This window comes from Oncorhynchus kisutch, linkage group LG8, assembly GCF_002021735.2.
Source record: "Oncorhynchus kisutch isolate 150728-3 linkage group LG8, Okis_V2, whole genome shotgun sequence".
NCBI lineage: Eukaryota > Metazoa > Chordata > Actinopteri > Salmoniformes > Salmonidae > Oncorhynchus > Oncorhynchus kisutch.
In genome coordinates this window covers 67796768-67812544 of record NC_034181.2, presented here as the reverse complement: position 1 = coordinate 67812544, position 15777 = coordinate 67796768, and the positions used below count along the sequence as shown (strand labels likewise).

At 47.5% G+C, this 15777-nt stretch overlaps 1 protein-coding gene across 1 annotated transcript; it reads right to left on the bottom strand.

Moving 5' to 3' along the window:
* Nucleotides 1–5340: 5340 nt before the first annotated feature.
* LOC109882436 (putative sodium-coupled neutral amino acid transporter 8) lies at nt 5341–9029 on the bottom strand. Its single transcript, XM_020474532.1, has 10 exons — nt 8841–9029; nt 7574–7772; nt 7249–7405; nt 6997–7101; nt 6787–6844; nt 6518–6632; nt 6121–6268; nt 5828–6030; nt 5629–5680; nt 5341–5443 (listed from the first exon to the last, which is right to left on the bottom strand). The coding sequence occupies exons 1-10, from the start codon at nt 9027–9029 to the stop codon at nt 5341–5343; spliced, it is 1329 nt and encodes a 442-aa protein (XP_020330121.1).
* Nucleotides 9030–15777: the final 6748 nt, after the last annotated feature.

Genomic DNA, 15777 nt, shown 5'->3' with positions numbered 1-15777 from the left:
CTGCAGAATCGGCAGTGTATCAAATACTTGTTCTCCCCACTGTACATAGATCAATTTCCCCATGCAGTGTTGATATAGCAGCACTACATCAATATTGTCACGAGTCCGACCGAGGGCGTTTCCTTTTCCCGGGCGGGTGGCGCTCGGCGGTCGTCGTCACCGGCCTATTAGCTGCCACTGATTGTTTTTCCTCCCCCTCCTTGTATGTTTAGTGGTAGCACCAGTGTAGGGTTAATTAGTTTGTCTTTATTAGACAGCCGGCCCGCCTGGTTGTTGTGCGGGATTATTTCTATGTAACCTTCGGCTCTGTTGTAGAGGTACGTGTTTTGTGCCTGGTCGTGATTTGTTCCATTGTACATTTTGATTCCCTGTGTTTGGGAACGTTACTTTTGTGAGCACCCTGTGGTGTGTTAGGCGCTATTAAAAGACGCACAGCATTGAACTCTGTCTCCTGCATTTGACTCCACACCCACAACACCCGAAGCATTACAGAATCCCGCACCTATCAAATTGAATGGAGTCAGCAGGAGCAGCAGCCAACCCTCTCCCATCGATGGAGGAACGGGTTCTCCACCACACCACCGTCCTCCATCGGATCGGATCCGCGATGGATCAAGTGATGGAGAGAATGGACAGATGGGAGAGGAGTGGTCTCCTCTCTCCACCTTCGGCACCCACGGTTCCGGACTCTCCATCTCCCGACTCCAGCACCCTCCGTCTGACGCTACCGAAGGCTTATGATGGAGCTGCGGCGGGTTGCCAGGGGTTTCTGCTTCAGCTGGAGCTATACCTGGTCACCATCAGACCCACTCCCTCAGGAGCAGAGAGGGTGAGTGTCCTCATCTCCTGCCTCACGGGTCGTGCTCTGGAGTGGGCGAACGCAGTCTGGAATGGCCCAGACTCAGCGCGGGAGCACTACCCAGAGTTTTCCCGCCGCTTCCGTGCCGTGTTTGATCACCCTCTAGACGGCCAGGCGGTGGGAGAACGACTCTTTCATCTCAGGCAGGAGAGGAGGAGTGCCCAGGATTACGCGCTGGAGTTCCGGACCTTGGCAGCCGGATCTGGGTGGAACGACAGGGCCCTCATGGACCACTACAGGTGTAGTCTCCGAGAGGACGTCCGCCGGGAGTTAGCGTGTCGGCACACCACTCTGTCACTGGATCAGCTGATTGACATGTCCATTCGACTGGATAATCTGCTGGCTGCCCGCGGGCGTTCAGAGAGGGTGCTGTGCGTTCCACCACCCAGCCCCTCCGCTCCCATTCCGATGGAGTTCGGAGGGGGCTGCGCCGAGGGGTACCGGAGGAGGAGGCCTTCCCTGCACCAACTGTGGTCGGAGAGGACACACGTCTGATCGGTGCTGGGGGGGTCCGTCTGGGAGTAGAGATGGCAGGTGGAACGCTTCTCGGTCACCCCAGGTGAGTCAGCATCAAACTCACCCAGAACCCCTTGTTGGCCACATGTTTGTCTTAACCTTTTTCCTTCACTTTTTTCCCTCTTTCCAGCATAGGGCGCTAGTCGATTCAGGCGCAGCTGGGAACTTTATGGATCGCGGACTCGCCCTTAAGTTAGGGGTTCCGCTGGTGCCGATAGATTCTCCTTTCCCCGTGCACTCCCTAGATAGCCGGCCATTAGGGTCAGGGATGGTCAGGGAGACCACGGTCCCACTGGACATGGTGACGCAGGGGAATCATAGGGAGCGTATCAGTTTCTTTATTATTGATTCGCCTGCGTTTCCAGTGGTGCTGGGGACTCCCTGGTTGGCCCGGCACAATCCTAAAATTTTGTGGAGACAGGGGGTTCTCCAGGGGTGGTCAGAGGAGTGTTCTGGAAGGTGTTTGGGAGTTTCCATCGGTGCCACGTCGGTGGAGAGTCCAGACCAGGGTTCCACGGTGTGCATTCCCCCCGAGTATGCCGATTTGGCAATTGCTTTCAGTAAAGTGAAAGTGACTAAATTACCACCTTATCGACCGGGAAGGGATTGTACGATAGATCTCCAGGTAGACGCTGCGCTTCCCAAGAGTCATGTGTACCCGCTGTCCCAGGAGGAGACGTTGGCAATGGAGACATATGTCACGGAGTCGCTGGGACAGGGGTACATTCGGCCCTCCATTTCACCCGTCTCCTCGAGTTTCTTTTTTGTGAGGAAAAAGGAGGGAGGTTTGCGTCCGTGTATCGATTATAGAGGTCTAAACGCCATCACAGTGGGGTATAGTTACCCTCTACCTCTCATCGCTACAGTGGTGGAATCGTTCCACGGAGCGCAGTTCTTCACAAAACTGGATCTCAGGAGCGCATATAGTCTGGTGCGTATTCGGAAGGGAGACGAGTGGAAAATGGAAAACCGCATTTAGTACTACATCAGGCCACTATGAGTACCTCGTCATGCCGTATGGGTTAAAAAATGCTCCAGCCGTTTTTCAATCCTTTGTAGACGAGATTCTTAGGGACCTGTGCGGGCAGGGAGTGGTTGTTTATATCGATGACATTCTGATCTACTCGGCCACTCACACCGCGCATGTGTCTCTGGTGCGCAAAGTGCTTGGTAGACTGCTGGAGCATGACCTATACGTCAAGGCTGAGAAATGCGTGTTCTCTAAACGAGCCGTCTCTTTTCTGGGATATCGCATTTCCACCTCGGGGGTAGTGATGGAGGGTGACCGCATTAGTGCCGTGCGTAATTGGCCGACTCCGACCACGGTAAAGGAGGTGCAGCGGTTTTTGGGTTTTGCCAACTACTACCGGAGGTTTATCCGGGGTTTTGGCCAGGTAGCGGCTCCCATTACCTCACTGCTGAAGGGGGGCCCGGTGCGTTTGCAGTGGTCAGCAGAGACGGACGGAGCATTCAACAAGTTGAAGGCACTGTTCACTGATGTGCCCGTGTTGGCGCATCCGGACCCCTCTCTAGCATTCATAGTGGAGGTGGACGCGTCCGAGGCTGGGGTGGGTGCCGTGCTATCACAGCGCTCGGGTACGCCACCAAAACTCCGCCCCTGCGCTTTCTTCTCAAGGAAGCTCAGCCCAGCGGAGCGTAACTATGATGTGGGGGACCGGGAGTTGCTAGCGGTGGTTAAGGCTCTGAAGGTGTGGAGACACTGGCTTGAGGGGGCTAAGCACCCCTTTCTCATCTGGACCGACCACCAGAATCTGGAGTATATTCGGGCAGCTAGGAGACTTAACCCACGTCAGGCAAGGTGGGCCATCTTCTTCACCCGGTTCCGGTTTACTTTGTCTTATAGACCGGGCTCCCAGAACGTAAAGGCTGACGCACTGTCCCGCCTTTACGACACGGAGGATGGGTCCACCGAACCAACTCCCATCCTTCCCGCCTCAAAGTTGGTAGCCCCAGTGGTATGGGAGGTGGACTCGGACATCGAGCGGGCGTTACGGGCTGAACCCGCGCCTCCTCAGTGTCCAGCGGGGTGAAGGTACGTGCCGCTTGGTGTTCGGGACAAACTGATTCGGTGGGCTCACGTCCTACCCTCCTCGGGTCACCCTGGGGTGACGAGGACAGTGGGGAGCCTTCGGGGGAGGTATTGGTGGCCTACGTTGGCTAAGGACGTTAAGGGTTATGTCTCCTCCTGTTCAGTGTGCGCTCAGAGTAAGGCTCCTAGGCACCTTCCTAGAGGGAAGCTACAACCCCTCCCCGTTCCACAGCGGCCATGGTCACATCTGTCCATAGATTTCCTGACCGATCTTCCGCCGTCTCAGGGGAACACCACGGTTCTAGTGATTGTGGATCGGTTCTCTAAGTCCTGCCGTCTCCTCCCGTTGCCCGGGATATCCCTACAGCCCTACAGACTGCGGAGGCGTTATTCACCCATGTCTTTCGGCACTACGGGGTGCCGGAGGACATCGTTTCTGATCGGGGCCCCCAATTCACGTCTCGGGTATGGAGAGCGTTCATGGAACGCTTGGGGGTCTCCGTCAGCCTGACCTCCGGTTATCACCCCGAGAGTAATGGGCAGGTGGAGAGAGTGAACCAGGAGGTGGGTAGGTTTCTGCGGTCGTATTGCCAGGATCGGCCAGGGGAGTGGGCACGATACATTCCCTGGGCTGAAATGGCTCAGAACTCACTACGCCACTCCTCTACTAACGTGTCCCCTTTTCAGTGTGTGTTGGGGTACCAGCCGGTCCTGGCACCATGGCATCCGAGCCAGACCGAGGCTCCTGCGGTGGAGGAATGGGTACAGCGCTCCAAGGAGACCTGGAGGGCCGTCCAGGACTCTCTACGACAAGCGAGTGGACGGCAGAAGAGGAGTGCTGACCGCCACCGCAGTGAGGCCCCCGTGTTTGTACCGGGGGACAGGGTCTGGCTCTCGACCCGAAACCTACCTCTCCGCTTGCCCTGCCGGAAGCTGGGTCCGCAGTGTTTAGGGCCCTTTAAAGTCCTGAGGAGAATAAACGAGGTGTGTTATCGATTACAACTCCCTTCCTATTATCGTATTAACCCCTCGTTTCATGTGTCTCTCCTCAGGCCGGTGGTGGCTGGTCCCCTGCAGGACAGTGAGGTACCGGAGGTCCCCCCCCCCCCTCTGGACATCGAGGGGACCCCGGCGTACACGATCCGGGCCATTCTGGACTCAAGATGCCGGGTGAGGGGCCTGCAGTACCTCGTGGACTGGGAGGGGTATGGTCCGGAGGAGAGGTGCTGGGTACCGGTGGGGGGCATCTTGGATCCCTCCATGTTGAGGGATTTCCATCGCCTCCATCCGGATCGCCCTGCACCTCGTCCTCCGGGGCGACCTCGAGGCCGGTGTCGGCGGGGGGGTACTGTCACGAGTCCGACCGAGGGTGTTTCCTTTTCCCGGGCGGGTGGCGCTCGGCGGTCGTCGTCACCGGCCTATTAGCTGCCACTGATTGTTTTTCTTCCCCCTCCTTGTATGTTTAGTGGTAGCACCTGTGTAGGGTTAATTAGTTTGTCTTTATTAGACAGCCGGCCCGCCTGGTTGTTGTGCGGGATTATTTCTATGTAACCTTCGGCTCTGTTGTAGAGGTACGTGTTTTGTGCCTGGTCGTGATTTGTTCCATTGTACATTTTGATTCCCTGTGTTTGGGAACGTTACTTTTGTGAGCACCCTGTGGTGTGTTAGGCGCTATTAAAAGACGCACAGCATTGAACTCTCTGTCTCCTGCATTTGACTCCACACCCACGACACCCGGAGCATTACAAATATGTTATTCTAGACTTGACTTCTGACTCCCATGAACCTCAACTTTAAAAACATGATGAACTTCAAACAGAACCCGGGTACAATCATAATGATGTTGTTTTATTGATAATGACGCTGGCAAAGATGATAGTGCTGGTGATTTTGGTGGTTCTGATGGTGATGGTTATCAGAATTTGTGGAAGATCTCCATAATGGCAATGGTAGTGCTCTGTCCAAAAATGAAGGCTCCAACAATTACAGTAATCACACCCCACACAGTGCACACCACCCTGCAGACAGGGAGAGAGAGAGAGACAGAGGGACAAAAGAGAAAGAAATGGGTGGAATCAGATACATTCATGAATGTTTACAATAGTAATGCAATAGTATGCAATTTAACTCATGTTTTGTGGGCATTTTGGGATTCAATTCAAAACCACCAGGTGATCTCATAACTTCAAACTACTCCACTCACCTGACTCTGGGCGACACAGGCTCTGACTGCATAGTGAATACCAGGCAAAGCCCTGCAACACGCATCTCAATGTTAGTTGACACAAGTTTTACACAAACACAGGATCAGCTCAACACAGGAACGCATGTGAGTCACAAACAACCTCAGACACATGCCTACATACACACACACACACACACACACACACTTTGTTTCATACCAGGAAAGATAAAGATGAAGAAGGCACTGATTCCTCCGATAACGCTGATGACCTCACTCATGTCAGGGACGAACATGGCGATGAGGAGGGTGATTGTGATCCAGATGACAGTCAGAATCACTCTGCAGCGGTTCTCAAACGAGTGTGTGACACCACCGCGCCGATGGCGACGAATTCGCAACATCAGGTCCAGAATGACAGACCTGTGCAATGAACATAAATTTACACACACAGACTCAGTTACATGGTAACACGCAGAAACAATTGCTTGTGCTGTCCAAGTGGGACCCTACCTTCCCAACAGAAGTATAATTGGATAGATGGTGATGATTGATATTCCAAATAGCAGTCTGGCAATGATCATGACCACATCATTTCCAGGATATGACATCAGAATATCAGCCGCCACTGTGCGCCCAAACGTCAGGAAGCCAAAGATACCTAAGAACAGGGAAAGGGATATGTCTGACAGCCTGACAGCTCCTACAATAGCTCCCACAATGCACTAAACAGCTGGACATCAGGTCCTGTTTGAATACTTCCTTGCATCCTAAAATCCATCCTTCTTTCCTTGAGGTATTCACTGCTCAACGCTAAAACCATTCAACTGCTTTCACCAATCCAACCACTTTTATCAGTGATTTACTTCAAGGAAGGAGGGACCATGCCATGATTGACACGCCAGCTCACCTGTAAGGGTGTAGATGAGCAGACAGAAGAACATAGAGATCACAGAGATGATCACCCAATGGGAGAGCTTCTTGTTCTCCATGCTGCTGTAGATGGCTATACAGGCCTCATGGCACTGCAACACACAAACACACATTCATATACATACTAATAATACACAAACAGAGTATAGGTGTTGTAGCAGTGTAACACACACACAATCAAAATGCATAACCCTATAGTACAGATACTGTCTCCAGACTTCAAACAGTTAAAAGATTGTTCTGTACCTGGAAGCCAAAACAGATGGTGGGGACGACGCTGAACATTGAGGCACATGAATCTTTTCTAGAAAACATAGAAGACAGGGGATAACATATTATCACACATATCATATGCACAAGTATACTCAAACTTGCCGAAGAAACACGTGCACACAAACACACATGCACATACATACATACACACACTCACACAAACCAACTCACACACTCACTGACCCTTCACGGTGCTCTGGGGTAATGACGGCTGAATGTTCGTCCATCATGTAGTATTTGACAATGACAGCCACACAGAGATATGTAGCAGCCAGAGTTCCCAGCACACTGAGTGATACAGAGAGAGTCAAAGAGTCAAAGAAAGAGAGGGGAAATAGGGGGTCTGAATAACCATGTAGTATCCCAATTTTTAACACACACAGACATGCACAACACATATTACACAGGCAAGCACCCCCGCTCCAACCGACACACCTGGTGTATTTCTGGATGCCAATCTCTTTGGGGATGGAGAGAGGGAGGATGAAGATGAGGCACATGATGAAGAGGTGGAACCGTTGGTCCGTGTACCAGTGGTACGGTATCTCACCCTCTAAGGACCCCGTCACCGTCTCATACAGAGACACACACACTGGAACACGTACAGAAAACACTCATAGATACACGTTAAAACATTTTCAGGACGTTGGTGGCTCTATCGGTATATCAGATAACAGCATCCATTTATAACTGTGGCTATGGGGCCATTGTGGGAACAGCGTGATGCTGTGTCAATGCTGGTCTGGACGTTATCACTCACGTTTGTCTAGCTGGTCCTGCACCACCACCAGGAAGGCCACAGAGATCATGAAGAGGTTGAAGCAGAAGCAGACCTCACACAGCTGGCCGATGGCCCCCCCACACACCTCTCGCACCACGTCCTGATAGGTATTCTTTCTGCTGATGGATGAAGCATAGCCCAGGATGATCAATCCGCTGATCAGGAACACCAGTGATACCTGGGAGTCGGGGTTGAAGGAGAGTGTTTTGCAGTACAGATATCATTATGTCTGAGCACATAAATGGTTCCAGTGCTATTCTCCCTTCCTCCCTGAATTGAATCCCTAAAATTGTTTGGATAAGTGCTAGAAGTTTGACAGGGAGCTCACACTTGGCAATTTAAATGAAAACCATGTTTCCCATCAATGATACAGTGAGATGGAAACCACTAAACTAATTGTTTGTTGTAGCCCTGATGGAGTAAATCATCCACCCATCAGACACATACAGAAAGAACCATAAATACACACACAGGCAGGCCTTCGTTGTGGGTACTGCTGCTATTACAGTATACATGCATGGGCGCCTGCCTGGCTCCTGACCCATGAGCCCTTCATTAGAGTTAGCATGTGAAAAGATGCATCTCACTCACACCAAGGAGAGGAAATTCAACAAAGCAGGCCTAGGCCATGGGTGTATGCGGCCTCACACAGGCAAACACACACACACACAGGGGCAGACTGGGACCAGCAATCAGTCCTGACATTTCTAACACACCAACATATTTTTTCCTCAAGGCACCCATTATTAGCCAGTTAATGATCATTTTGTGCAACAACAAAAAAACAAGCAAAACAGGCCCACTGGGCTAGAAATGGACCAGACCATCTGGCATTTGCCCAGTATGCCAGTTGGCCAGTCCACCATTATGACACAGACACAAACTAATATGAGAACATTTAAGTATTAACAGGATGAAGTAAACTAATTTTGACTTTAATGAAGGGTGCAACAAGGTGCGTGCTTCTACACCTGCATTGCTTGCTGTTTGGGGTTTTAGGCTGGGTTTCTGTACAGCACTTTGAGATATCAGCTGATGTACGAAGGGCTATATAAATACATTTGATTTGAATTGATTTGCTATGACTTCCACATATTTCCCATAGTGTATGCTTAATTGAATTGACACCAAGTTACAGCACATTTCTTGATTGTGTGGACAAAAAAATGTTTTTCTGTTTTATTACTTTACTCTTTTTTTTAGAACAATTCCACTATTTTGGTTCTTGATTTTTGATTGCGCTCACCATTTCAACGCTGATGGCTTTATTGACTCCTCCCGCCTTCTCGAAAGCCCACGGGAAGTTAAGCAATCCCGCGCCTAGGGCAGATTTGAGCATGATGAAGATGGCACCGAACGAACCGAGCCGTGGGGGATCCGCGTGCGAAGCAGATCTCGCCAACAGGCTGATACTCTCACGAGCAAGTTCTTCCATGTTTGGCCACACAGGTCACCGTCCTTGTCCGTCTTTGCAGTACAGTTTCCTGGAGTCGGGATGGCAGATGTTACGGTTGCGCTTCAAAGCGCTTCTGCCTTCAAGTGCGCCTTGAGCCTCAAATAGCTATAGAGTGTGAGGAGATTAATTGAAGTGTCGCTGAAGTTTCCAGTCCCATAGAGTCCTCAGCGTTATGGCTTCAGAAAGAAAAAGTAGTCTTTCATACATTTGTGCTATATATACTGTATATATAGGCCGAACCTAGGTGGCCGCTCTTTCTGTCCATGAGGCATCCACGCGCATCGCCATGATTACACAAGAGAATCCGAGTTGGACTCAAATAAAACAGCCAACACATTTCACTCTGAGGTGACAAATATGACACCAGGCTGCGACCGTTACTGTGTGTGTGTAATTTTGTGTCTGACTGTGTGTCTTTGTGTGACTGGGACACCTGCAATCTCACTGGGTACATACTTAAATTCAATGTAATTTCCACGTTTGTTACACGTAATTTCATTGAAATGACTTGTAACCAACGTTGATTCAACCCGGGATAATATGCCCTATTTCACCCCATACAGAACTACCCCATACAGCACTAATCAGTCGATATAATCGAGAACAATCATCAGAAATCAAGCGATATGAATCAGACAGTGGGGCGCCGTCTGACGCACTAGTTGGTCAGAAGGTTCAAATCATCGTTTCATATCGTACTTTCCGAGTAGGGGGTAATGATCATTTTAATTGTGCTGTAACTGAAACTAGAATATCTTATGATGTCCTTTCCTTTCGTCAAATATACGTACTGGGTTTTTAAAAGTGTTTTTACCCCGGGATAGCCAGCTAATATGACCCATAGTAAGGAAGAACATGTATTGAGTGCAATTCGATCTACAGTACATCTACATGTACTATGTTGATTTGAACCTTCTGACCAACTAGTGGGTCTGGCTGCGCCCCACTGTCTGATTCATATCTCTTGATTTCTGATGATAGTTGTAGATTATATCGACAGATTGCATTTGTATCTGGTGACTGTTGAGTGATGATCAGCTCTTTGTCCAGTTATATGAAGAACAGTGGCTGGCAGCCGCTAGTATAGGAACAGAGGAGCGCGGTACATAAAGGTGCATGTGCGTAGAATTGATGCGAGCGACATTCGTCTAGAATTCGAGTTAACTCAGACGACATAGAGGCCCACTGAGAGTAAAATATGCTCAAAGGAATTCGGCATGCTCACAGGAATTCGGCACGAGAGTGACTCGTGCCAAAAGCAAACCGTATCACCTGAGCAAATAGGATAACGTGACGAGTGCTGACAGCGAACCTGACAACTGCATGGTTTAATGTGGCTTATTTATGATGATCTAGTCTCCCGTGGCCATCCTTGCAAAATGAAATGAATTGTATGATCAGCAGGTAAACGTTTGTGATTTACAAGTACAAATTGTCATTTTGACAGATGGAAAACCCTCCTTGTTTGTAATGTGAACTTTAGGATCAGGAGCAGGTCAGGGGTCAGAGGGTCATCTCTCAGGTGGACCTGACAAATAGCATGCAGCAGAGGGCTGTCAGAAAATAGAGAATACATTATCTCAGGTTCTTCCTATTTCATTGTGTGTGGTATGCAATGTATCTGAGAGAACAAGATGCAGGTGCTGTCTGGAGCTTCAACATTCACATCCTCTAGGTCAGGGAGATCATGTGGAGAGTCATGGGACCTTTAGTCAGGGGATAAGGCTTTAGTGCTCTAAATTAAGGTTAGAATCAAGAGAAGTCTGGGGCAGTCTGTGCTTTTGGATAAGACACTGATGGAGAGGGACAATATTTTTGCTGATAATGTAAATGAGTACATTAGCAGTAAAAAAAAAAAATCACATTACATGTAACTATTTACATGTAATCAGTTACTCTCCAACCCTGATCTATGATCACCTCAGCTGTCTGAGATTTTGGCTGGCCACATACTGACCCCTCTCTCTAGCTTCTCTGTTTACCTGTAGACTTCCAGTCATTGTGCTAACACTAGTTAGCATTGACTCACGAAACTACCGCTACTTCATACTGCATGCAGACAAACAAATGGTATCTATGAGTTCATCTGACTCTGGGTATGTAGAACAAGAGCTTAAATGTTGTTATCTCGTAGTATCAGTACTTTATTCTGCTGCTGTGCTTGTTCTCCCTCTGGCTGACCTCTCACCCTCTTGTTGCTAGCTCTCTAGCTGATCTGACTTTCCGGGTGCAAATGTATACGAATGTATATGAGTGTGTGTGTATGTGTTTGGCTTATATATCCTACAGTGCATAAAATTTCACTTTGCATCTTTTATTAAGGTTTGCATTTTTCATTCAACTCTCCCATTTCTGTCTCTAGTGGGATACAGGTCCCTCGGGATCGGAAGAACCCCTTGTTCACCATCTGCACGCGTGCATTCTTCTTGTAGGGAGCCTCTAGGGGTTTGTCTACATGCCAGCCGTACATAGACGATGAGAGGACAGGCACCCGTCTACCCCTTTCCTGGTGCAACAGGACAAAATGCTTAATCAATCATTGACATCTATAATGGGCAGTAAGAGTTCTAAGTGGACTGGCAAAAATGAAGAGACATCTTCAGAAAGATTATGGCCCAGAAAAGAAGCTTTGTAAATACTTACCTCCTTATTAATGTTCAGTGTAAGGTTCACAGCCTTGTCATCACGTGACACTTTGGGTTCATACCCCTCCCTGAGATGGAACACAGCATCATAAACCCTTCCTTGCTCCTCACGCTGTGTATACAAAAAAAACTGTGATTAACAGTTGGCTAATGCCATCATTGGAGGTAGTGTCCTTGGAAGCATATTTTAGAGGAGGTAGTGCCATATAGCATGTAGGAGTACTGGTTTACAACAAGCCCTGCCCTGGATGTAATCTGCCTAAATGACTACTGCCACGTAGCAGTTACGTCAGTAGCCATGAACTGCTTTGAAAGGCTGGTCATGACTCACACGAACACCATCATCCCGGAAACCCTAGACACACTCCAATTCGCATACCAACCCAACAGATCCACAGATGAGGCAATCTCAATAGCACTTTACACTGCCCTTTCCCACCTGGACACTTCTCTTTCCCACCAGCTCAGTGTTAAACACCATAGTGCCCACAAAACTCATCACTAAGCTAAGGACCCTTAGACTAAACACCTCCCACTGCAACTGGATCCTGGACTTCCAAACGGGCCACCACCAGGTGGTAAGGGTAGGCAACAACACATCTGCCACGCTGTTCCTGAACACCGGGACCCCTCAGGAGTGCGTGCTTAGTCCCCTCTTATACTCCCTGTTCACCCACGACTGCGTGGCCAAGCACGACTCCAACACCATCATTAAGTTTGCTGACGACACAACAATGGTAGGCCTGATCACTGACAACAATGAGACAGCCTACAGGAAGGAGGTCAGAGACCTGGCAGTGTGGTGCCACGACAACAACCTCCCTCAATGTGAGCAAGACAAAGGAGATGATTATGGACTACAGGAAAAGGAGGGCCGAACAGGCCCCCAATAACATTGACAGGGCTGTAGTGAAGTGGGTCAAGAGTTTCAAGTTCCTTGGTCTCCACATCACCAACAAACTATCATGGGTAGTGTGTATGGCCCAATACATCACTGGGTCCAAGCTTCCTGCCATCCAGGACCTACACTACCGTTCAAAAGTTTGGGGTCACTTAGAAATGTCCTTGTTTTTTGAAAGAAAAGCTATTTTTTTTGTCCATTAAAATTACATAAAATTGATCAGAAATACAGTGTAGACATTGTTAATGTTGTAAATGACTATTGTAGCTGGAAACAGCTGATTTTTATTGGAATTACTACGTAGGCGTACAGAGGCCCATTATTAGCAACCATCACTCCTGTGTTCCAATGGCACGTTGTGTTAGCTAATCCAAGTTTATCATTTTAAAAGGCAAATTGATCACTAGAAAACCACCACCTAAACTTTTGAACGGTAGTGTATATACTAGGCGGTGTCAGAGGAAGGCCCAAAAAATTGTCAAAGACTCCAGTCACCCAACTCATAGACTGTTCTCTCTGCTACTGCAAGCGGTACCGGAGCGTCAAGTGTAGGTCCAAAAGGCTCCTTAACAGGTTCTACCCTGAGCGCTATAAGACTGCTGAACAATTATTTAAATAGACACCAGGACTATTTTCATTGACTCCCCTCCCACTCGCTGTTTATTATTTATGCATAGTCACTTTACCCCTACCTACATGTACAAATTACCTCGACTAACCTGTACCCTCACACATTGACTCATATATAGCCTCCTTATTGTTATGTAATTTTATTGTGTCTTTGGTAAATATTTTCTTAACTCTATTTCTTGAACTGCATTGTTGGTTAAGGGCTATAAGTAAGCATTTCAAAGTAAGGTCTATGTAAGGCCTAAACCTGTTGTATTCGGTGCATGTGACAAATGCAATTTAATTTATTTGCTGTAGCCTACCCCCTCAGTTGCTACATGGCAGCAGTGAGTTCATCCAGTCTCATAGATCTTTGTTAGAAATGTGCTCACTTTTACATTGCGTTTTGTATTTGGCCATGTCTTTAGAGGGGCAATAGACCAGAATCAGTTCATTTTGCCTACAGCCTTTGACCTTTTTGGCACAGAAGTGAGGCTAAGGCACTGACTTTCCCATGTTTACTGCAACTTATATCAGATGAGAATAATACACTATGGTGCAATTATGTAGGCTTAGGTGGATATGTTATGTTTTATAGCAATGCATTTGATTTACCTCTGGTAACATGCGCTGGAAATAAGAGGAACGGGACACTGCGTCAAGCTCCCTTTGAGTGAAGCTTCGCGCCCGCATGTTCGTGTTGCCCCCTTCTGTCTTGCTCATGTCACTGCACTAGCGTGGAACAACGGGTTGCAACAGTAAGCCTGGATTTCGGTGTCTTCATAGAAAGCTACGCTTTTCAAATTGACCCCTCAATTTAACGGTTCACGCACCTCTCACTATGTAGCCTATGACGTCAGTTGTAAAAAAAACATGTTTAGTTGATTCTGTCACAAACGTTGTGTTCAAGCATAAAAAACATTTCCTGCTGACTGAATTTTAGCCTACAATATATGTAGTTTAGACGATATACTGATTCTCTACACTATACAGGGCATTGCTTGTTTTGTCACATAAACTGAAATTAAGCAAACTATTAGAATGTTAGCAACCAGCAAATGGCGGAGAGATTTCTGCATATTGAAACGTTAAAGCAGTAGGGTAGCCTAGTGGTTAGAGTGTTGGACTAGTAACCGAAAGGTTGCAAGTTCGAATCCCCGAGCTGACAAGGTACAAATCTGTCGTTCTGCCCCTGAACAGGCAGTTAACCCACTGTTCCTAGGCCTTCATTGAAAATAAGAATTTGTTCTTAACTGACTTGCCTAGTAAAAAAAAAAGCGGCAATCAGCATTTCAAACAATAAACAAACTGCTTTCCCGCCCCTGTTTCAGTAAAAAGCTGAGGGAAAGGGCTGGAGAAATGTAATCAATGTCACATTCTTAGACAGAGCTATGGAATCAAGGCTTGAGCATCCATGATATCAACATTCTAGTTCTAACCATGTTTATAGGCTATATAGTGTTTATTTACATGTACTTTGTTTCCTAACATTGGATTGAAACAAGCTTGTATTTTGGGTTCTGATGGGGTATGACAGTTGAACTAAACTCATGCAGCATTTATAAGTTATCTTCTTCAAGAATCAATGGGTACATTTAATTTATTCAGATGAATGAAGCAACTTCAGATTGCCCCTTTAAGATGCTAGCTTGCTTTGTTTTTGGGAGCCTAATCATCGTTGTAGCCTTGTATAAGCCTACTGTGAGAGTTAGTTCATATAAGTGCATAGAATTACATAACTAGAAATACACCTAGATGTATAGGATCTCTGCCTTTTTGTGGTCGACAATACATGTATTATTCAGAATAGGATACACTGATTACATACAAGTTTTATTTTGGAATCGCTGTATGCTGTGTAAATATTCATATTTTTATCTCGGGGAAAAAAATAGATTGACTGTCAGTCCTTTTGACCAATGAAAATGTTTAAGTGTAAAGACGGCTTGGCTACATGACTTTATATCAGAGCCATCGAGGGGGTTCGATTAATCCCGCCGGGCGTTCTTGTCGGTGTGTTTTGCGTTGGCTGAAAGGTGATTGTATTCGATTTGGAGGTGGCTCACCTCCTGGGAGTGAGCTAGGCGAAGTCGGCTCAAAACAAAAGTGACTTAATTAAGCACGTGTAGTAATTACTAGGATTCGTTGGTTTCCCATGCTAAAGGGATCAAAACGGTTTATCTGCCTTCCCAATGAAAAATAGTTAGAAAAGTCGAACAATTTTATAGAAAAGAGATGTATATTTCTGGACGGTGCACCATGTTGCCTTGTTGACAAAATGACCGAGCGGCGCAGAATACTGTTCGATTTGAGAAGAGCGCTCCTCCCTCCCGATATCACCCGATGACGTAACGTGCCATACCCAGTGCCCCGCGGTTTAGCATAATCGAATCCGCACATTAATACTGACGAATTTCTTAGTTTATTTATAATGTATTTCCTTTTATTTGTGTAATTCAAGGCTCATCTGTAAAATAGAACTTGGTCTCAGTATGACTCCCTGATAAAATAAAGTTTAAATGAAATATGACTCTGGCTCGCACAACCAATCATGAGAGGATCGCGGTCGTCG